Source organism: Taudactylus pleione, unplaced genomic scaffold, assembly GCF_031769625.1.
Source record: "Taudactylus pleione unplaced genomic scaffold, aTauple2 ptg000041l, whole genome shotgun sequence".
Taxonomy (NCBI): domain Eukaryota; kingdom Metazoa; phylum Chordata; class Amphibia; order Anura; family Myobatrachidae; genus Taudactylus; species Taudactylus pleione.
Genome location: NW_028284443.1, coordinates 7,739,344 through 7,762,155, shown reverse-complemented (window position 1 = coordinate 7,762,155; position 22,812 = coordinate 7,739,344). Strand labels below are relative to the sequence as shown.

At 42.7% G+C, this 22,812-nt stretch overlaps 1 protein-coding gene across 8 annotated transcripts in view; it reads left to right on the top strand.

Moving 5' to 3' along the window:
- MLC1 (modulator of VRAC current 1) overlaps positions 1-22,812 on the top strand; it is a 76,091-nt gene that overhangs the window by 8,213 nt on the left and 45,066 nt on the right. For 3 of the 8 annotated variants that reach the window (XM_088457609.1, XM_088457615.1, XM_088457616.1), the window contains exons 1-7: positions 7,100-7,185; positions 7,844-8,014; positions 11,261-11,350; positions 12,990-13,043; positions 13,533-13,634; positions 18,880-18,981; positions 21,665-21,736. In XM_088457609.1, coding sequence (XP_088313735.1) covers positions 7,850-8,014; positions 11,261-11,350; positions 12,990-13,043; positions 13,533-13,634; positions 18,880-18,981; positions 21,665-21,736 — 585 coding nt within the window. In that variant the 5' untranslated portion in view covers positions 7,100-7,185; positions 7,844-7,849. Of the gene's footprint in view, positions 1-7,099; positions 7,186-7,843; positions 8,015-11,260; positions 11,351-12,989; positions 13,044-13,532; positions 13,635-18,879; positions 18,982-21,664; positions 21,737-22,812 lie in introns of those variants that run through there. The other 5 variants (XM_088457611.1, XM_088457610.1, XM_088457612.1 and 2 more) reach the window with 3 other exon arrangements.

The window sequence follows — 22,812 nt, the reverse complement described above, 5'->3', positions numbered from 1 at the left end:
AGGCATGTAGGGATTTATGTATGTGTTATGTGTATATATATATATATATATATATGTGTGTGTATATACAGATGTATGTGTGTGTGTGTATATATATATATATATATATATATATGTAATTGCTTCTTATCCTTACCATTAAAGCAGGGGTAGGATATGTTCTTCTCAGTTTTATGTCTGATACCTAGCATATTTAAAGAGGATGCTGCGATGGGAGGCTGGACTCTCCTGATCTGGTAGTTTGTTCTATAACTCCGCTTACACCATCTCTCCCTAGGGATTGGGTGGTGTGTGTATATTATGTATATAATTATGGATATGTGTAGGTATGCCTATACTTCCACATTCATTAAGATACATCTTATTCCACGTCTGGAAAGCTGCCAGGGTTTACCAGAAGCTGTCGGTTATATCCATACATATTATATGGTGGCTCTATAGATTAGAGACATGTTCTGCAGCTTACATAGGATAGTCAGAGACTCCTACGGCATTGCTTTTAGTATGGACTCCATACATGTCCTGGGGCCTTCCTGTATGTCCACACATGTATATGATATGTACTTACACCCGCCTCGGGTTATAGTCCTGTTTCCATTAGTCTATATCTACGGTGTCCACTTCGGGGGACCTATTAATTACAACTACACTCTAGGGTGCACTTAGTAACAAACTTGTAAGACACTAGGAATGCAATGTGTGTATATATAGATATAGCATGCTGATCTCCTGGTGCGGGATATGTGTATGTGTGTGTATGTGTATATATATATATATATATATATATATATATATATGTAATGTAGCGTGCGGATCTCCTGGTGCAGGAGTTTGACAAGTGACTTACTATGTCGGTACTAACTCTTCCTTTCAAAGAGTTTGCCTTTTCATGCAGCTATGTTTATATGTGTGAATGTGTATATATACTGATATATGCCCATTCCTTGTATGAATTTTCCTAATATTTGGAGAAATCTGTTTTTGCCCCTGACTGGCGTTATTACTACGGATATATCTCTTCTTTACTTGGGATAATTAACGCATTCTATGTCTATGTATAGGTACCTTTCTCGGTATCGATTCTGGTACCTTATATTATTGTCTTGTCGCATATCTCACTACAATAGGTATCTGAAGGTCCCTTGGGTACATTTCCTATCAGTACATAGAGAATCCAGGATCTATTCCATCCTCATGGCTTATTTAGTTAATTTACATGAGGTCTAGAGCCACCCGCCGATATAGGCAGGGTCTGGCCTGGGTTGTATCAGATTGAGGGCGTAATACACAATTCACCATTATAAGTGTTAATGTAAGGATACACTAGCAGACCGTTTTTGGGGTATGTGGGCTTACCCCACTAATGCCTCGGCAGATGCTTTCTTTTTCATGCATCCTGACATAGCTGCTGTTCTCTCTTACGCACCTTAGTTGCTGTCCTAGCAGCCTTCCGTTCTTTTAAATCAGTTGGCTGTACACTTTAGAGCTTTCCTGGTGTGTGGGTGCATAATTGCAACATTGAGATTTGTGACCCTATTCTACTGGAATTTGTTGGGGTTATGGACTGAAGTACATCTATGGGCTAATGCACATCTTTACTATAAAGTGTGACAGTCTCTATGTTCCATACAGGGGGCCTGGTTTGTTTCCTGTTCAGTATCTGTTGATAAATTCAGCACACTGACAGGTACCTCAATGGCAACTTCATAGTTGTCCTAGTGCTTTAGCCTTGCGGATGGGATACTTCCCTATATTGGTGTCTCTCCCTGGGTGGAGGTGGCATCCGTGCTCTTTTTCTGCTAAGGGTATCCTGGGTGTTTTCATACTATGTTCAGGCCAGTTGTTGGTACTGATTACACTCTACCATCATGTAGGAAGTTGTCTGCTGTTTGACAGGATGGGTGGTACTGCCGTCTGACCCACTGGAAGGAATTGTAGTCTCAATCCTCTCGCATCCGCCTCTGCCTCATGCCCAGTGGGATCTCCACTCGGTGACAACTTCTATGGTCTAAACCTTCCACTGGTTACCAACCCTTTAGTTGTTGGACCTCGAGAATGGTTCAGGGCGACTGTTAGGTCGTGATTCTTGCCTCCTTGTTTGCTTTGTTAGGAGTCTGTGGACAGGTCCAGCTCTGTCTCTGTATATTGGTCTCATTATACTTTTATCTATATGATGTCCCGCAGTGCTGGGATTCTGCTGTCTGAGACTGTTGCAGCTTCCTGTAGTTGTCGCTAATACGGTTTTCTCGAGTTTTGTTCTCATGTTACTGCCATTCTATGGATTCTAGTTGGGGTTTTCTGCTCCCAACGGTCTTGCTTGGTCTGTTTTTGGCTGAGCTTACGGTGTTCTGATGCTTCTCATCTGCGGGTACTCTCTCTAGCCGTATTCCATTGAATTTACGCTGTAAGTTGTGGAATGTCTGTGACTGTTCAGCAAGGAGCTCTGATTGTCTCCTGGCTCTACGACATGCCTCCAGTCTTGGGCTGTCCCTGTTTCGGTTGGCCGGAAGGTCGGCAAGTACTCCGCGCTTCCCACCCGGGAGGTTGGCTTTGGGACGTCCCCACTGTCTTGAACTCCAGTGTCCCCTAGTGGATGAAGGAGAAAACAGGATTTTGGTACTTACCGATAAATCCCTTTCTCCGATTCCACAGGGGACACTGGACGCCCGCCCAGCGCTGCGTTCCTGCCGTTTTGTTGGGTCCTTATCTAGTTGTGTGACTGCATGTGTTCCCTGCAGAGGGTTCCTCTGTTCTTCTTCAGTCGGTATTGTTCCGTTCTGTGGTCTTCTCCTTCTCCTCATTTTCCTGTTGTCTACCGTCTCCTCTCGGGCTCAGTTCTTAAACTGGGGCTGATGGGGCATAGAGGGGGAGGAGCCAGTCACACTTCAGAATTATTTAAAGTGCCAGGCTCTGCTCTACCACCGTCTATACCCCACTGTCTTGAACTCCAGTGTCCCCTGTGGAATCGGAGAAAGGGATTTATCGGTAAGTACCAAAATCCTTTTTTTTTTTTTTATAACCCAACCCAGAATTGTACTTCTCAACAACTTTGTCCCTGACTTGTTTGGAGAGCTCCTTGGTCTTCATGGTGTGATGCCTCTTGCTTATTGGTGTTGCAGCCTCTGGGGCCTTTCAGAAAAGGTGTGTTTATACTGACAGATCATGTGACACTTAGATTTCACACAGGTGAACTTCATTTCACTAATTATGTGACTTCTGAAGGTAATTGTTTGCACCAGAACTTTTGAGGGGCTTCATAGCAAAGTGGATGATTACATATGAAAATGCCAATTTTCAGAATTTTATTTATAAAGATTCTTTTTTATATATATTTGTCTCATTTCACTTCACCAAATTAGACTATTTTGTGCTGATCCATCACTTAAAATTCAGATTTAAAAAAATAAATAAATTACAGTTTGTAATGAAACAAAAAAGGTAAAAAGCCAAGGGGGTGAATACTTTTGCAAGGCACTGTAGTATAATTGTTGACATGCAATACACAATGTCTGTCCTCTCATTGGTAAATACAGTATTATTTCTCCCATCATACAATGAGGGTCATGATGCTAAATAGCATGTTATGAGCATTGTGTAGTTTTGGTAACAAACACGGACATTGCACAGTTATGGATGGGAACATGACTGACATTGTAGAGCCGAAAGCTTTAAACACTCTCTTAAAACACACCTTGTTATTAAAGCTTATTATCCCTTTCTCATAACTTGACGTGCTTCTCTTTTACCCCTCAATTATGTATCCTTCTCATTTCACCGTCTTCCTTCACAATATCTATGTCACCGTTCCCTTGTCTCCTTCCCTTCAGTGACTCTTGCACTACTTGGTCACCCATATACTCAGTACAGAATAGTGGGGGAGATGTATTATAGTGGCACCTATCTTGCTGCTAGAATGCTTCCTGCTTCACCTCATTACAGAAGCGAAACAGGAAGCACTAAAGATGAGATGTATGAACATGACATCTGCCAGAACTTCCTCCTCTGATGATCCCCGCTAGAGCTCACAGCGCATCAGCCTGGTGCTGATGGACTGTGTCTCACTCCCGGCCGGCTCCAGAGATCCCGTGTGTCGCCCCGGATTTGGAAGCTACCGCAGCAAGGCTAGCGTTGTCCCTGCTGTGGTGGTACGGCAGCTATCGATAGCTGCAGCTGACTGAACTGTCAGGCAACTCTGTCATTTACCAGCAAAGCCCCCCAATAATACATGGGGGAGAAGCGGTGTCATAACGTGTGCTGATTCCGCTTCGGCACTTCATACATATTCTCCAGTGTTCCTCCTAGGATGTGGAGGGCGCTTATCTTGGGCACTGCTGTGCATGCGCTGAATGCGTGTGCTTGCCACAAAAAGGGGCGTGATCACTAGAAAAAGGAGTGTGTCCATGAGACGTGCTCCCTTTTCCTTACTGTAGGGATCTCGAGTCGCCGGTGATTATTTCGCCAGGACACTGGCCCTGTGGGTGGGGATGGCTGTTTCAGCGGGGCGCCTTCTAAAGGGCAGGATGCATTTCAGCTACTTCAAATTAGGCAGGGTGCGGCACCCTGCTGAAACAGCCTAGCAGGAACACTACAGTATTGTATTCTCTTTCCTACTCCACCCCCAAACACCGCTGCATGCTCCTTCAAGCTATCAAACTAAAAATTTGTTGCCCTACCCTGGTCACTGTTAATTGTCCTGCCCAATCTGTGGTGTTCTATTAATGTTTTGTGCTTATGTGATGTATTTATGCTATAGTGAGTTGTTATGCATTGTACTTCTGCTCTGATACTGTTTTTAAATGTTTTTATGTTTACCATGTATGGTTCTGCTGACACTTTGTGGCACATTATAAATAAAGGATAATAAAACTTTTACTTCATACTTTGTGCAAGTTTTTGAGCTGCTCTACAATGCACTGCTCTCATTTCAAATAAAGCAGTTGTAGCGATCCCGAGGACCAGTGGTGACTATTATACGGACATTCCTCACTTAACCTACTAGTTTAATAGCCGCTCTGATTTACGACCAGCTGGGACCCATTGAACAATGACTAAAATATTACTCTGAATGTTTTTTTTTTATTTTTTATAACTTTAATTGTACTGTACAGTATGTAAGAGTTATGCAAAGTAAAATAGTTACAGTATCAAGTTTGAGTTTCTTTTTAGACCTTTTCTTTATTCAGAATAAATAAAAATGATTACCTGTATTAAGTATGTATGGCTCCTCGTTTAGTGACCAATTTTTTTAATGACAGTCGTAGGAACGGAATGCGCGAGACCCGGATAGCGATGGGCACTCCGTCGCTCCGGGTCTCGCACCCCAAGAGGGCGAGCTGTCGATGTTGAGTGACAGCTCGCCCCCTTTGGAGGGCACGGCGGGGGCGTGGCTGCCCAAACGGAGGTGTTCCCATGAGAACGCCTGTCATTTGGGGGCGGCCCCACTGACATCACGAGTGATGTCAGTGGAGAGATTCCAGCTTTGTTAGAGCCGAAATCTCTCTGGGGCTTGCGGCCACGAGACCCTACCACAAGGGTCTCGTTGCAAGCCCGATGGTCTTGACCATTGCGACCATCATCATGGCCGCTCGCTGTAGCTGTGGGTGGTCACCCACAGCTATGCGAGCGGCCAGGAGGCCGTTCTAAAAAATAAAAAACCCGACCCTGAATAAGAGCGAGCGCTCTGTCAGAGCGTCCGGCTCTGAATCAGGGCCTCTGTCGTTGAGTAAGGAATGTCTGTACTATAGATGAGTAATCTGCAGAGGTGATAAGGAATTGATGCATTTATGAATAATGCTGTCCTACTCTGCTCCTTATTTCTTCAAATCACCTATGCCACCATCTCGTAAACAATAACCACTTGCTACAACTCCTCACCTCTGGCAGTCTGACAACCACTGTCTTAATGGGGTGTGAGCTGCTATAAATCTTTCAACAAAAGTCTCAAATGCATGACTGTAAGTCTGGGGGTATACACTTGGATGACGGATCGGTCAGTAGACGCATCGGCTGCTTGTTGTGTCTGGGTTGGGTATGAAATGCAGACGGCCGTAAAGCCGTGTGACTGAATACCGACGCCGCAAGCCCGAACACTGAAGATCCCAACTGGGGCTGGTAAGTACCCTAACCCTCCCTTAGTGGTGCCTAACCCTAACCTCCCCCCCAGAGGTGCCTAGACCTAACCCCCACCTCCCCGCAGCCTAAACCTAACCCTCCCGGGGTGGTGCCTAATCCTAAATCCCCACGGAGGTACCTAAACCTAACCTTCCGCCCCCCTCCCCATGGCTAAGCACTAACAGACAGGCGTTGGGATTTCGAAGTCTGTCTTTAGTACCACGTTGGTATTTAGTCAGACGGCTTTGACCGCATCCCTCTGGGCTGACATCACAACTGGACGGGATTTTAAATTTGCCTGTCCAGTTGAGATGTCTGTGTCGGCGGTCCCTACAGCTAGTGTACAGGCAGTTGGTGGGTCACTAGAGCACACAGCCAGATGCACCAATATATTGTTCAGATATTATGGTATCGGCTCTTCTGCAGGATTGACCTAATGTGTCTGTGAATTACACTCGCCAATGCACTCTGATATATCGCTCGTTGATGGAAAGAGAAATATATCGACAAGTGTGTATCCTGCCTAATCTGAAGCAAAATATTAAATAAAAAATTAGATTGTGGGAGAAGGGAAGTGGTTTTAGGAAATAAATAGTTTGAACTCATGATATATTTATAATAATGACCATGTCCTTTTAGTAACACCAGGAGTATGATGCTTGCTCTGTGTAGAAGTGACTTTACGGGACCAAATATATTGTGTTTTACCACAGCAGAATGTTTTACTGTCCCCTAAATGTTTACTTGCTCGACTGGCACAGGACAATGACTTTAACACACAGAAAATTTAGATGAGATATCCTTATTATAACCTAAATTTTGCAACTTTTGTCTTTCACTAAAATAGTTTGCTGGGACACTAGTAAACCACCCAACCATCTTCTAGACTTTCCTCATTAAAATTCAAGTGGCATTTGTGTTCTCTGGCTAAGTTCAGTTTTTCCTCTGCCTTTGTCCTGCATGTGAATAGATACTTTCACAACAAACTTTTCCAATGCAGCATGAATCCCTGAGCAGAGCGGTATACCCAGACTGCCTACTTAGAACTATTTTCTGACTTCCATCCAATCTTAGGTAAGTATGTAGCAGTGTGTATAATATGACTAGCACTTCATGATACATTGATACATGCTTAATATGTAACTGAATTAATGAAACATTTTGAAGAAAACCAACACTTTGATATGCATACTGTATTTCAGTTTATTGTGTTGTAGTCTGCAAGTAGTTTCTGTAAACAATTTCACTTTCTAATGCAGCACTGCATAAGTATGTGTATTTAATTTATGCTTTAAAGATAATGGGTAGCAACCAGGATTGTGGTTTATTACATACCTATGAATTCCCTATATGCACATGTCTGGAAAATATTTTTTGTTCAACCGAAAAAAGTAAAATAACATTTATTGTTTTATGGTCGTTGATAACATTTAGTAGAAATCTTGGTATAGTGAACATGCCGAAATACAGTTGGTATGTAGTCGGGAAGCAGGCGGTCGAAATGCCGACCACCGGCTTCTTGACAGTAAATCCCGACAAGGGACTAATGATGGGCGTCTAAATACCGATGCCTATCGTTAGCCCCACGCTGAAATCCCGACGCCCGGCATAACGATCATAGGTAAGCCAGGCGTCGGGAGCGGATAGCCGCAGTGGGGGCAAGGTTAGGTTTAGGGTCTCCCGTTGTTGGGTAGTTGTTGCCAAGATCTTTGAGCCTGTGTATCGTTTTTAGGTCAGTATGATGAGAGAAGAAGGGTACAGTGAAGACTGTAGTTGTGACAGAATGGCCACTTTGGAACTTGGGATGCCAGAAAGTAGGAAGTACTATGCCGATCTGAAATCATTAGATGGTATACAACCATGTGTCAAGTACAAAACCTGTGTGTTTTCTCTGCTGATTGGGGTAGGTAATGGTAGTTGTTGTATTGGCATCTGCTGATAACCTATATTCTATTTGCATGCACAGAGTTCACTTTCTAAATATATAGGGCTATATTCAATTGCCGGCAAAAAGTCCCGTAGTTTTTCGCCATCATCGCCAGTTTGGGCTCCAGAAAAGTATCGAGCTCGTCACCGCGATTCGCCCTATTCAATTGCAAAGGGCGCGGGGACGCATCCTGGCGAAACTGAAATCACCGAAAAGTCCGGTCAGATTTGGGGAAATCAGCATGATACCCCCCAAAAGAAGCGCTGACTTGGGGGATCATTAGGATACCCCTGATTAGCCCTGCTGAAGGTATTTGGGGTGCTTTAATGTTCTTAATTGGTGCTATTTAGCGTCTTTGCACAAGTGATGAAGAATAGCATTTAGCAGTTTTGTTTTGGCAAAAATTAGTAGTCCCAGCATATTTGGGGTACATGAAAATGAGTGTAAGCATGGTTAAAAATCGCTAAAGCGCGTTAAACGCACCTTCAGCAAGCACCTGCAATAAAAGAAAACAGCTTGGGCATACTTGGGGGACCCCCTGGAGTCTATTTCGCTAGGTTTTTAACTTTGTTCCCCCAACATTGTTTTTTTTTTCGCCCCTAAAACTAAAGTACTTTTTTGGGGTGATGTATTTTTAAACTTTTTTGACGCAGTTTACTTTTGGGGGGCTGTCCCAAGGCTGCAGGGGTGTTCTCGCAACTTTGCACCCCAAATCCCCAAAACTGCACTTTTTTTCCACCTCGTTTCAATGGCGAATCTTGTCTGCTGGTTACAAGGCGCAGACTTTTCGCACCAACGGAAAGTCTTTCCAGTTGAATACGGGGAAAAGTTCTCCCCTGACGAAATGACGTCACCGGCGAGAACTTTTCGCTGATCTCGGCTTTTCGCCGGCAATTGAATACGGCCCTTAATGTTAATATCTACCTATATATCTGTCTGTTATTAGCCAGTTTTGTTCTATTTATGTTTCCAATTGTAAAGTGCAACGGAATATGCTGCGCTATATAAGAAACTGTTAAATAAATAAATATCTAGCTAATTCAGGTAAATTCATTCAACTTTTTTTGTATTTGTAATAAATCATGAAAAAAATGGTAATGCATAATATTTAATTACTTCGAAATGAACTCAGGAGAAGTGCAAGATATAAGTGCTGCTTATCACATGAAACAGTGGACCTGATTCAGAGCCAGACGCTCTTTGAGAGCGCTCGCTCTGAATCAGGGCGTCCCTTTTTTTTTTTTTTAAAGACGGCCTACTGGCCGCTCGCATAGCTGTGGGAAACCACCCACAGCTTATGCGAGCGGCCAGGTGATGGTCGCGATGGTCCAGACCATCGCGACCATCAGGCTTGCGACGAGACCCTTGTGGTAGGGTCTCGTGGCCGCAAGCCCCAGTGGACTTCCTGCTCTACCCAGTGGACTTCCTGCTCTAATAGAGCAGGAAGTCCACCTACTGACATCACGAGTGATGTCAGTAGGACCGCCCACAAACGCAGGTGTTCCTGCAGGAACGCCTCCATTTGCCCAGCCACCCCCCCTGCCCGCCTCCAAAACGGGGCAAGCTGTCAATCACCATCGACATCTGCCTTGCTTTGGTGCAAGACTTGTAGCGACGGAGCGCCCGTCGCTGGCCGTGTCTAGCGCATGCTGGAGCTGGCTCCAGCATGCGCAGTGGGGGACCATCGACCTGCTTGCGAGCGCTGTGCGCTCGTGAGCGGTCTGAATCATGCCCAGTGTCTGCCACACTCCTTACAATTCATTTTACTATCACTCAGCCTCTTATGTGGGCAATTGAATCCTTCACAATAGCATGCACACTGTAACAAACTGTTATATGAGAATTTGAAATATGTATTTGTGACTATTATAATGTACATTATTTTATTGGCTCAACATTTGTTTTAGCTTGTGTAATCTGTTATGGTTTCTCTTAGGGCTCATACCCACTTTTTAAATACATTTTACATGTATTATTTATTTATGTATGTAAATGCATATATACAGGTCTGATGCTAGAAATTACTCTTTCTATTGTCACCATACCCAATGATTTTTTTATTTTTTTTTGTATTGCATTGAACTTTGCTTAGTTGACTTTTTTAGTTTTTTTAATACAGTTACTTTTTTTTCCCTTTGCAATGGGTTTACACATTGGTAATGCTTGCAGTGACATTTTAGCTGTAGTAAAAACACGGCTGATGTGTAAATATTAATACATTGCTTATCTATATTGTAAGCTCTCATGAGCATTGAGCAATATACTCTTTCTCCCTGCTGCACATTCGTCTTCATCCTATTGTGTACTTGTTTTTTTATTAATGTATGATTTGTTATCCTGACATAAGCAACAGAATTGTGTATTGGGGTCATTCCATGTCAAGTGGACCAATTTTGAAGAACGTCCCCACCTGCTGAATGTGCACTGTGGACTCGGTGACAGTTGCACTCACCCCCTCTTTGAGGGTCGTAGTTTTGCTACTATAGCATTTTGTGAACTAAAAGTTAGTCGGGTTGGGTACATGATCCCTGTGGTCACAATACCGACACTGGCATCCCAACATGTCAGAATCCCGACCCAACTAGGCGAGTACCCTAAATTCATCCTAAATTCCCCGCCGCAGCCTAAGCCCTATACCTATCCCTAACGCTAATACTTACCTTTGCGATGCCAGCGGTCTGGATTCTGGCGCCGGAATTCGGGCTGCTGTCGGGATTCTGACGCTGGGATGCTAACTACATCTCAGTTAGTCTGACATATATGCCAACCTTCATGTGAAATTGTATAAAAATTTGAGATGGTCAGGTAAAGACCCCTGATCCACTTGACATGGAATGACCAATTGCTGTATACATAATGATGATTGCATCCCAAAATAGATCAACTTAAATGTGAACTTGAGTGCTGCTGGATCAGTGGGCCACTTACTGTACTTATACCTTGGCAATCATCACGAGGCTGTGTGACTGGTCAATACAGCCCACTAAGAATTTCTCAGTCTGGCTGAACCAGTTTGCTCACTTATCCACATTTATCAAATTCCTATATCCCACAGATTGAAAGCCTTCAGGCATTGTCCTCTTTGTCTGTCTGTTTTATTACCCAGTCTTTTTCCCCATCTGTAAAGCACAACGGAATATGCTGGCACTATAAAAGTAAATGTGAATAAATAATTACTCAGTGTGCTATTACTGAGCCTTTTTCTTTGCTATATCATCGCAGAGTTGTCTTCTTGCTACATCAGGATTTTCACTTTACCTCGGTAATGTATTTCCCTCAGAAATGGACTACTTAAGATGCGCTGCAGGATCTGTAAGTATGATTTACAGTAAGCAGACCTGTCATCCACACACAACTGCATGTCTGACCAGGCAAGAAATAACTACATCTACTGTATATTTACATTCACTGGGTCTTATATCTGTATAGTTTATTTTTACATGCCATTTGCATACAGTTGTGTCCATGTACATCTATTCTCTGTGCGACACTGATTGCGTTACACAATGAGTGAGAGCCGTGTGACTCTGTAGCGCTGAGTTTCTTTTTTGTGTGACTTTTTATGCAACATTTTTGCACAGTGATGTGAATAGGACGCACATGCAGCTTCTACTGAATAAAATGATTTGCAGCATGCCTGTATTCTGTGTACGGCTGCGGGTGTATCTGCATGTGAAATGCTACGTTACGGTATCAGTGGCTGTGTCACTGTAACATAATGTTTCGCATGCAGATACATACTGTGCGAATAAGATGCATTAGAAGGTAAAATGTTGCACTAAAAGACACTCGGCACTACTGAGTCATGCCACGGCATGGCGCAACTAGAAGGGCTGTTTAATGCGCAAGGGGGTTAGATGTATGAGGATTGAGGACACATCTATAGTCAGCCATTATTTGGCCAGCTATGAATATTAATGAGAGTATATACTGTACTGTCTGGAGCATGCTCAGTGTGTTTGTGAGAGACTATCTGGGACATTATAATGCTGTCTGTTTACTGGATATTGGCTCTTTATTATAATGTGAGATCATTGTCAGGCATTAATAACACATAGGAGAGCCACAATTGAATAACTTTATTCTCAGGAATGTTAGATATAGAATAGGTTTTACATTGCAGTTTATCTTGTATACAGACTGCAGATAATTTGAATCAAGCACCAGGCTCATCTTTTATTTTAACCACTCATATCTGTAACCAGACTGGAAAAATCCAAGTGTTTGGCTCTCTGGTTGTGTGGCTGGATCACATCTGGCTTAAATGGAGCCTGTTAGTGCAGGTGGAAGATGACCAAACTCCAAGTGATTGTAATAGGATTATCAGGAATTGCCATGGATTTAAGGCCATATATGACAATTATTTTTTTATATATATATATATATATATATATATATATTATTTGCTGCAGTATCTCATTTTGTGTAGCCACATTTACAGCTGATTCTTTTGGTCTACTTTTAGCATTGGCATCTGAACACTACTCTATCCCAATCTGGAAGCGTAGACCTGTTCAGTGGTAATGATCTGTAAATAAAAAATATACTACAGTACTTTGTTTATTATGCTAATTAAATAGCAATTGGTATTACCTTAGAATAAAACAAGACCTAAATTCTTACATAGTTGAGAATATTCTCCTATTTCAAATGTTACTGACGTATCAGTGCTTGTTTTCTACACAATTGCTGAAGAAGCGTATCTGTGCCACAGTCACTCGTAGAGATTAGCAGGAGATCTTTAGTAAACTTGACGTGCCAGTGTTTTGTAACATTTCACCCTGTAACACATCTGCCAAAAGTTATACTGTAATCTGTACTGGACAGAATCAACTCTATAGACAACATTGGGTAAAATTGTATTCTGAAGCATGGTTCATATTACTATAATATTTAAGCATACAATGAAGACCAATGATTGATATAAAATATATATATATATTACTTACAGTGTATACCTTCTGCCGTGGTAAATTTTGCTGTACTGAAGAACAAAGACAATGTGGTAAATCATTCGCTTTTGCAAATTGTTGTTCATCTCTTGTATTTTGGCATGTAGTTTAATTGAAGAACATTCCTAGTACAAAGCACTCAGAAGGCGTGATTTACCAATGATGGCTTTTGCAAGCTGCCGATTCTCATTGGGTTAGACACGGACAGTTAAAATGGCAATAATAATAACTGCAAAACATGCCTTCCTTTGCAAAAGCCACCCCTTACTAATAAATCTAGTCCAGAGTGTGTGTGATTAACCAAAGACTACTCCAATACCATGCAACTCCTTTTACTTGTTACAAAAAATCCCCATACTTTTCTAAGAGTTATAAATTGGGATATTTCTAATTTTAATATTTATGTATTATAAAAATATTAAAACCTTTTATGCTTGTCTACTAGAATAGATTGTGCAATCACTAAGATTTTGTTGACTGTTTGCAATTTTACATTTCGCAAACTAAAGTTGAATTATTTTATTTTTCATTTTGTCTTTTAGATTTCACATTACCAGATTTTATTTGTGTCAGCATTTTCTATTACTACCACCTGTCTGATATGGTTTGGTTGCAAACTTGCAATTAATCCAACTGCAATTAACGTAAGTGTATTTTTTACATCCTTATCTGCTTACCAGTGTCAACTATAGTGCATACTGTAAAACCTTTGCATGCTCTAGTGTTAAATGTAGTGATCCAGGGCCGGTTCTAGACAAATACATATAAATCTTTTATACTGCCAAATGCATGGGACATTCTGGCCTAATACATTTGAGATTATTGTCATATGTATTATGCCTGAGTGCTGTTTTGTTTGCAATTTGTTTTAGATATCTGGGATGTCACCAGCTATAGTATATGCCTGCATGACAATGAGACTAACAGATTTTAATTTAGATGAAAAACCCACACCCATTTTAAAGTTCAATGTTTCCTACTGAAGCTTCAAATTCAAAATTGTCAACTATTTAAAACATTTTTTTAAATAAAATAACAAAATAAATCAATAATATATGATTTAGGAGCGTCGATGGCTGACAGGCTGCCTTGTATTATATGAAGCTGGTTAAGGACCACCTCACGGAATTGTTGATTCCAAACATCAACATCTATTAAAAAAAATTAAGAAAGAATGATTACAGCAACCAGACTTGCACTTTGGTGTGACAATTTCATTACATTTAACCTTTCACATGTCTAAGCTACACATGTTAACTGCTATGTCACCGTAAGCACATGTATCTGTAGTTACACGCAGCTGACAAAATAAATCAAACACATGGCAGAATACATAACCATATTGTTCCATTAAGCAATATTCTGCATGATGTAAAATATAACATTTGCTAGGTATCAGACTATGAGCATTCAAAGTGTTATGTTGACTTTGTATATTTATACAAAGCAAATATGTATTTATGAGAAATAGTTATTCAACATTTATTGCCTGAACTCCATACACTGTGACAAATCAGGGGTTGTGGCCACAAGTTCCTCATCCTTCTACTCGATGTGCTGTTCCTCTCATGGTAATGATTTGAAACACCACACACAGAATAATTATTTCACAAACATGCGGCGCATACATGAGGGCTACATCAGACAAGTCCAAACACCTGAAACACTCTTTTAAATACCAAAGGCCCATTCTTTAACTTGTCTGGAGGCTGCACGTGCTGCGTTGTAGGCAAATTCAGCCTCTGTGTTTGGTCGAAATACAGGAGCCATGGGCAGCAAGGGTATCCACTATATCCTAAAAATTACATTTAAAAAAAGTAGACAGACAAAGAAGAATTGAAAATACTAAACAAAATACACGTTACAAATATTTACCCAGCAGCCACGCAACTGTGACTTGCCTCTCAGACAATTTCTGGCATAGCATTTCTGGAGGGAGGTACCACATATGTATAACCATAATATAATTGCATGGTATTTCTGTATATGTGCTCATTCCTCGCAGATGGCACTGGGCTATTTGGGTGCCATCCACTACCCCTTATAACACGTGGAAAGAATGCAATTGCCAGAAACTGCTGCTTTCCCTCATCTAAAGGTATGTGTATAAACTGGTGGAGGTAAACTAGCAAGGCTGTGGAAACACACTTCAGGATCCTGCTGAAGGCTGCCTGGGTAATCCCAGCAGCCACAGCGACGGTGGTTTGGAAAGATCCTGAAGCGAAGAAGTGTAACACTGACAGTGGAGAGTGACCTGGAATCTTTAATTAACATTACTACAGCAATCCCACCACTTACACAGTTACTATGTGTAGCGTTTCCTAGATGACATGAGGTGGAAGCCTATATCTAAGCACCACCTCATCATCAGGAATTCCAAAGAGGGAAACACGTGTGTCTGCGCCTTTCAGGAGGAGGAGAAGGGTAGGCATCAATCACACGCCTGATGTAGGCCAAAGAGTTAGAATACTGCATATGGGCAAAATAACAAACAGATATTTCAAACATTTGATGCATCACATGACTAGACACAGATATGGCACAGCTAAGCATACAGTATACCAGTGGTTCCCAAACTCCGATATTGCAGTCCAGGTTTTAAGGCTCTCCAGGCTTGAGCACAGGTGACTTAATTAGTACCTTAGTCAATTTGATTTAACTATCTTGGGCTCAAGTATGGATATCCTTAAATCTCTGGACTATAATGGTGGAGTTTTGGAACCTCTGCAGTACAACCAGCATATTACCTGGGAAACCCCACACATTATTGCAAAACTATAAAAAAAAAAAAAAAAAAAAAAATGTTAATTATGTCAGACATTTCTATGTCTGTGATGTGCTTGCACTGAACGAGCAGTCATTCAGTGCAGGCACATCAATCATCTGGTAACATGCTGGACCTGACGTTGCCGTCAGGTTGTCCAGCATGTTTGCCCGATGATAGATGTCGGAAACGACCAGCGGGCGCGCGCATCGCTGGTCGTTTCCGACTTTAAAGTGCCCGATTTGCAGGCGATTAACAAGAGATTTAACGATGTTGTTATCGTTCAATCTACTTGTTATATCGCTAAGTGGATGGGCACCTTTAAGTTAACTTATAAATTAACTACAGATGTGTCCTCATACACCCACGGGGTTTACTTACAAAGTGTCCGGTTGTAAAACCCAACATTTCTGTTAGTGTTCATACCCGATATTTAAAAGGGCAGTGCCTTTACTAGCAAGACCCGGCTAGTAAAAGCACTGCCTTTTTAAATATTGGGCATAAACTAAAGAAGTGTTTGTTCTGAGAACCCGACACTTTGTATATAAGCCCCCTAGCCTTAATACGCCATGTGGCGTGAGATGCCTGCTGTGAGTGAGCCACCAGGTCCCATGCAACTTTGCTTGAGCCAAGAATCTTTTATGCCCAAAAATGCATATTGGTTGCGATCGAATGCTGCAAGCCGCTCCAGGAGATTTCCTGGATTAATTTTATATGCGACACTTCATTAACAGCTTCATGGTTTGCAGTTCCCTTTTAGGTGTTATTATTATAATAATATTCAAATATGTCCTAATATGTAAATGTTTTCTATATTTTAAATGTTTTTCTATGTAAACATGTCTGTTTTATATGGCGTATACAACTAATTATATATGCATTTGGACAAAAGAGTGCCTTTCAAATCATCTGAGGACTAATGGAAATCAATTCAGGAAGGCGATCCAGCTATTTAAACTCCATCCTGCCCACAATTATGACTGACTATGCCTTCTGATGAAACCGGGAGTTTTTATACCCAGACAAACACGTCAAGGACACTGCTTTGGCACGTAACCCTAGTACCTGCCATTTTGACAGCTGACATCACTGCATTTTCTTACGATGATACAGAATGCTGCAGCCCTGTATTACACCATAACTACCACAGGAATTTGGAGACTGAGGCCCTGATTCAGAGCCGGACGCTCTGACCAGAGCGCTCGCTCTGAATCAGGGCCCACCTCCATAATTATGGAGCGTCCTCCTGGACGCTCATATAGCTGTGGGTCACCACCCACAGCCTATACGAGCGTGCAGGTGGATGGTCGCGATGGTCTTGACCATCGCGACCATCGCCACTGCGAGCCGAAGCCTGCGGTTGAGTTTCTCAACCGCAAGGCCCGGAGTGATTTTGGCTCTATCAGAGCCAAAATCACTCCCACTGACATCACTAGTGATGTCAGTGGGGCCGGCTTCTGACGGTAGGCGTTCCCTTGGGAACGCCCCTGTCTGGGAGGCACGCCCCCAGCACGCCCACCAAAGGGGGCGTGCTGTCAATCAACATCGACTGCACGCCCCCTTTGATCAGACACAACGAGCGAAGGAAAGTCCTTTGCTCGTCGCGTCTCGCTCCCGGGGGAGTGCCTGCCAGATGGAGGCGTTCCCATGGGAATGCCTACCGTCTGAGGCCGGCCCCACTGACATCAGCAGTGATGTCAGTGGGAGTGATTTTGTCTCTGATAGAGCCAAAATCACTCCAGGGCTTGCGGCAGGTCAAGACCATCACAACCATCTTTTTGGCCGCTCGCATATGCTGTGGGTGGTCACCCACAGCTATGCGAGCGGCCAGGAGGCCGCTCCATTTTCAGGGAGGAGGGCCCTGATTCAGAGCGAGAGCTCTGGTCAGAGCGTTCAGCTCTGAATCAGGCCCAGAGTTCAGTGACAGCAGAGCTGCATCTCCAATTCTGCTACACTTCTTCCCTCTGACTCCATAACATGGCTGTAACATCAACCAGCCACTTCTCCAAATACATTGTGGATGATCTAGCAGCACCACCATACCGTGCTCAACAACATTACAGTGAGCCTCTAGGTGGAGAGTGAGGAGTATATTTACTAAAGTGGAGGTTTATAAAAGTGGAGGTGTTGCCCATAGCAACCAATCAGATTCTACTTATTTATTTAGCACCTTCTAGAAGATAATAGCACTATTGTTTTGTATGTATGTATTGCACTAGACCTTGTTTGTAACATTGTTGCAATTTATTTATTTATTAAATAGAACTTTTAACATTTCTCCTGGTTACTTTTTCAAAGTAAGCGCTCCACAGAATTTCTACATTCCTGTTTGGTTCTCCTGGGTGGCAGAACCTACAGTGAGAGTTGCCCATTTGAACTAGTTTTATATTGGCTGGTTGATAAGCGCACCTTTATTTCTCTTTATATGTGACACTTGTTTATATGTGTGTTTCTGAGACTGTGTATGACGCACAACAGAACGTGACAAAAAGTTGCAGCTGCTGCATCATAGCACTTCATGGGCAGTTTGGTGCGACTGCATCAATAGTGTAACACGTGTAATAATATCGTTAAGATTATTCTCACCAGACATAAATGGAGTTCACTGAGGTCCAATTATCAATGGATTGTGCCATCAGTCATCATTAGTATCATACTCTGCGTCAGGTGCAGTGAGCTGTCTCAGATGCCGTCATGTAACAGCGTGCATTGTCTGTGCAGCTGCACTACTTTCCATGTACAAGCCCACGTCTGCAGATTTAGCATGTGCCTACAGGCCCACTTACCAATGTTCTCTTGCATGCATCGGCTTCACATTGCACTTACGTCTCCATCAAGTGTGGCTGTGAATATTTTGCAAGCGCGCACTGAAGCTTTACTTGCGACTGCTCGTTAAATATGCTGATTATCGCTCTCTCTATTGCGTACACCTCTGAGTGCGGACCACTAACTCTTAGTGAACCGAAAAACTTGTTAAACCTACAATATTTGCTGCCTCCAGTCCCTTTTTCATATTTGCTTCTTTGCAATAATTGTTTCTGCAAACTTGTTCATGTAATAACATAATTGTACTTTTCTAATGGCCTTTGTTCACATGTTCTTACCTAAGAGTGTTTTTTTCCTAGATACATTTCAATTTGATTCTTCTTGTTCTGATGGAAATTCTAATGGCAACAACATTGATTATTTCTGCAAGATCAAATGTACATTGCTATCCTGTGAAAAGTGTAAGTATTGAAAATCACTTTTTGTTTGTCTCCTATTGTTTTGTGATTATGATGAGTCCGTGTCCACGTCTTAGTATTTGTCCCCTACACGCTGTGGAGGCAGACATTTGGTGGGCTTAATTAGTATTTATGAGAATCCAGTAAATTCATAGGTAAATATGTGCAGTATACTGTTTCAACCCTCAAGTGGCTGCCTACACTATGTTTCAGCAATGGAAATGTATATGCAGCAAAGAAAATAGTAATTACCATCAAACTATATATTGTTTTAATTAAAATATTGTAGAAATGTTAAACCAGTCTACAGTGGGTTTAGTCAGGACCGGTGCAAGGTTTCCTGGCGCCCTAGGCAATGTTTCGCCAACAGTCCCTGCTCCCTCCAACTCATAATATGCCACGTATCAGTCTCCCCAGTTAAATAATATACCACACAGCATTGTCCTAAATTCGTAATAGACTATATAGAATATTGCACACAGCAGAGCACAAAAATCATAATGTACCTCACAACACTGCTGCAAATTCCTAATATGCCACACAGCTGTGTCATAAATTCATTATATGCCACTCATTTTTTTTTCATGTGTACTCAGTGGAGTCCCCTCCAGTGGCCGATGCCCCTAGGCAGCTGCTTTAATGCAGTCAATAAGCCGGCGGTCGAAATGTCGACCACCGGCTTCCCAACTCTCAAATCCCGGCAGAGAACTAATGACAGGCATCGAAATCCCGACGCCTGTCATTATACCCCCCGGTAGACTTAGATTTAGGCTGCGGGGACGGGGAGGTTAGGTTTAGGCACTTGGGGGGGGGGGGGTTAGGGTTAGGCACTTGGGGGGGTTAGGGTTAGGCACTAGGGGGGCAGGTTAGGGTTAGGCACCCCTAAAGGGGGGCTAGGGTTAAGGGGGGGGAAGGGTTAGTGAAAGGAAAAAAAACTTACCTTGTCGGGATCTTCATCTACTAGCTTCCGACGTCGGTATTAGGTCCGCCGGGCTCACGTCCGGTGGTATTTAATACCGATTCCGCCTAATGGTAGCACCGGGCTCTAGGTTTAGTACTAATACTTAGCAATAACTCAATGCTTTTGTGTACAGAACAAGACTGGCTAAAACAAGCGACATGAATATAATGTCGTCATTTTAATGTGAATATAGCATGACAAATTGGCATGGCAAGTAAGACACAACAATACAGATCGGGTTACATTGTCCTGCGCATGGCTGCATTTTACAGACAGGAAGCTGGCTTGAGTGATGGAGCTAAATTGTTGCATAAGATGCACAGTCTACAGTGGTTCCCAAACTTTCTTGAAGCACCCTAAAGTCTCCTCAGCATTTTTTTTTTAGAGCACCCCAAGGCCAAGCATTTCTTATTGAATCAGAAAAATTATTAAATGAAGTAACTTGTGTTTACCTGTCATCCTTAGGTTCTGTTATGTGGTGGTGGACATGGTTGGCTTCTGTTTGTCAGTGTATTTTATGTTTGGTACCCAGTCTACCGCCAGTAATATTATTGCATTGACCTATCTCATTTGATTTGGCATTGCACCACCAACCTAGGAAACCCCTGCAGGTGCTCTGTGGCAGGCCAGGGTGCTATGGCACCTAGGGCCTGATTCAGAGCCGGACGCTATTTGCGGACGCTCGTTCAGAAAAAGGGGTTGGCTATTTAAATTAAGCGCTAGCTCTTTGCGGTCTGTTGACGCCTCTATGTCTGAAAGAGCGAACGAAACATGCGCTCACTATTTTGGAAAAACGCCCCTTGGCCGCTCGCATCATACGTCATCTCCACTATTTATTTGATTAATCGAGTACATCGAAAGGCTTATGAACTGCTCGCAGTGCTTGTGGTAGCATTTTCCTACCGCAATCATGCGAGCAGTTCAGGCTAAGAAACAACCAAGTGACGTGGTCAATGACGCTGCTTTGTTAATTATGCACACCCTTAAAACGCCCGTTTTGACCGTTTGGCACGCCTGCGTTCGGATCTCCACTCCCCGTTTTCCAGCACCTTCCTCTGTTACCACCCACAAACGCCCCATCCTGTCACTCAAATTAGCAGGCATTCGCTATTTTGCGAGCACACGATTTTCGACCGCACTGACTGGTTGGCGCATGCGCATTACATCCCATACGCATGCGCAGATGTGCGAACATCGCTCGGAGCGAACGAGCGGCCGCTTACAAGCGGCTCTGAATCAGGCTCCTAGTTTGGGAACCACTGCGTTATTATATTTATGTCACAGATTACTAGTCTAATCCCTTTACACTGGCTCACTCCTTATGTCTTTTTCGTTTGTCTCCCCCTTCCCCTTAGACTATAAGCTCCATGAGCAGGGCCTTCCTCCCTCCTGTTCTCATCACCTACTTCTCTTGCACACGTGCCACACATCCTCCTTGGGCTCGCTGCCCCTGGACCCCAATTATCTGTTTTTGTTTTTTCAGGCGAACTAGAGCTGTCATTTGCGCCCACGCTGACAGCTACAGATTTCAGATGACACTGTACTTTTCAATTGCACACATTGCATTAGTGGCTGTGTTGAGATTTGTAGTGCTATTTGTACTGTACTGTTTTACCCTGTATTGTCTTATTATTTTGCTCTCTGTATGGCAATGCAGCACTTTTGTGGCACCCTATATTTAAAATGTAATAATAATACTTCATTAATTATGCTTTCTTTTTTTAGGGCACAGTTTGCGGAAGCTCAAGCAGTATAAAGCATGTCTATTTTCCTGCCCGAATGATAAAGTCTTACTCTGTAAGAAACAAGACATTTCCATGATAAAAGTTAGTTATGATATGTGGGAATATAATGGTTTCCGATACATGCTTTTGGGAAAATAGATAAAGGTTTTCCACATGTATTTCATTTATTGGACTTTACCAATACAATCTATAACACATGAGAGTTGTGACAGTCCCCTCTTGCAGTCATACTTGCCATAATAAAAGAAAGCCTGGGCAGTCCAGATTCTGACAATAGTGAGATGTGTAAAGCCCTTACCTGTCAACAACGGCAGCCTGTGTCTCACCAGCCCAGCATACTCCCGAAATTTCATCCTGGCTGAGGTGCACACTGCGTCCCCCTGTGGATCGTGCTTATAGTCTATTTAATTTTTTGTAATGAGGCATGGCCATGCCTCTGTACATTAAGCCACCCCCTCCCCCAAAAAATTATCCCGGCCCTAAACAGCCCTCTTTGTCCCTGGTTATCATGTGCTTTCATATATTGGTCCACTGACTGTATGTTGCTTAATTAACAGTTATAGATCCCTTCACAGTGCTTCTCCTTCGTTTCCATCCTCTTTTTTGACTGCATTGCAGAGACCATCACTTTTTGGGTATTTGGAAATAAATATTGTACATTATCTTTTAAGCTTTAATATTTTTTTTCTGTTTTGCCTATTTTCAGCAGTGCGTATTATGGGCCTGATTTATTGTGGATAACTATTGCGTATGCAGCTGCGAATTTGTGTGGAACACAGCTGCGAACGTATGCTAATGCCTGCCACAGCTCATCCGGCATAGAGACATCGCCCACTGCTGCTTTCTCACATCTGTACTACCTCGCACTCCTGCGTATACATCGGTACCATTGACGCACATCGGCCCGTCATACACAATTACAGCAGGTCTGACCAGACACAGAAACTGCAAGTCTCGTCGCTTGCAGTGAGTACTCAAGCTGCGCATTCAGCAGTGACTCATTTATGCACGCCCAGGAAACAGCGTTCAAACGGACAAACACTCCAGCATTTTTCCAGCCACTCCCCCGTCACCACTCCCAAACGCTCCCAGCCTGTCACTCACTCTGCGATGGATTCCGTCCGTAAT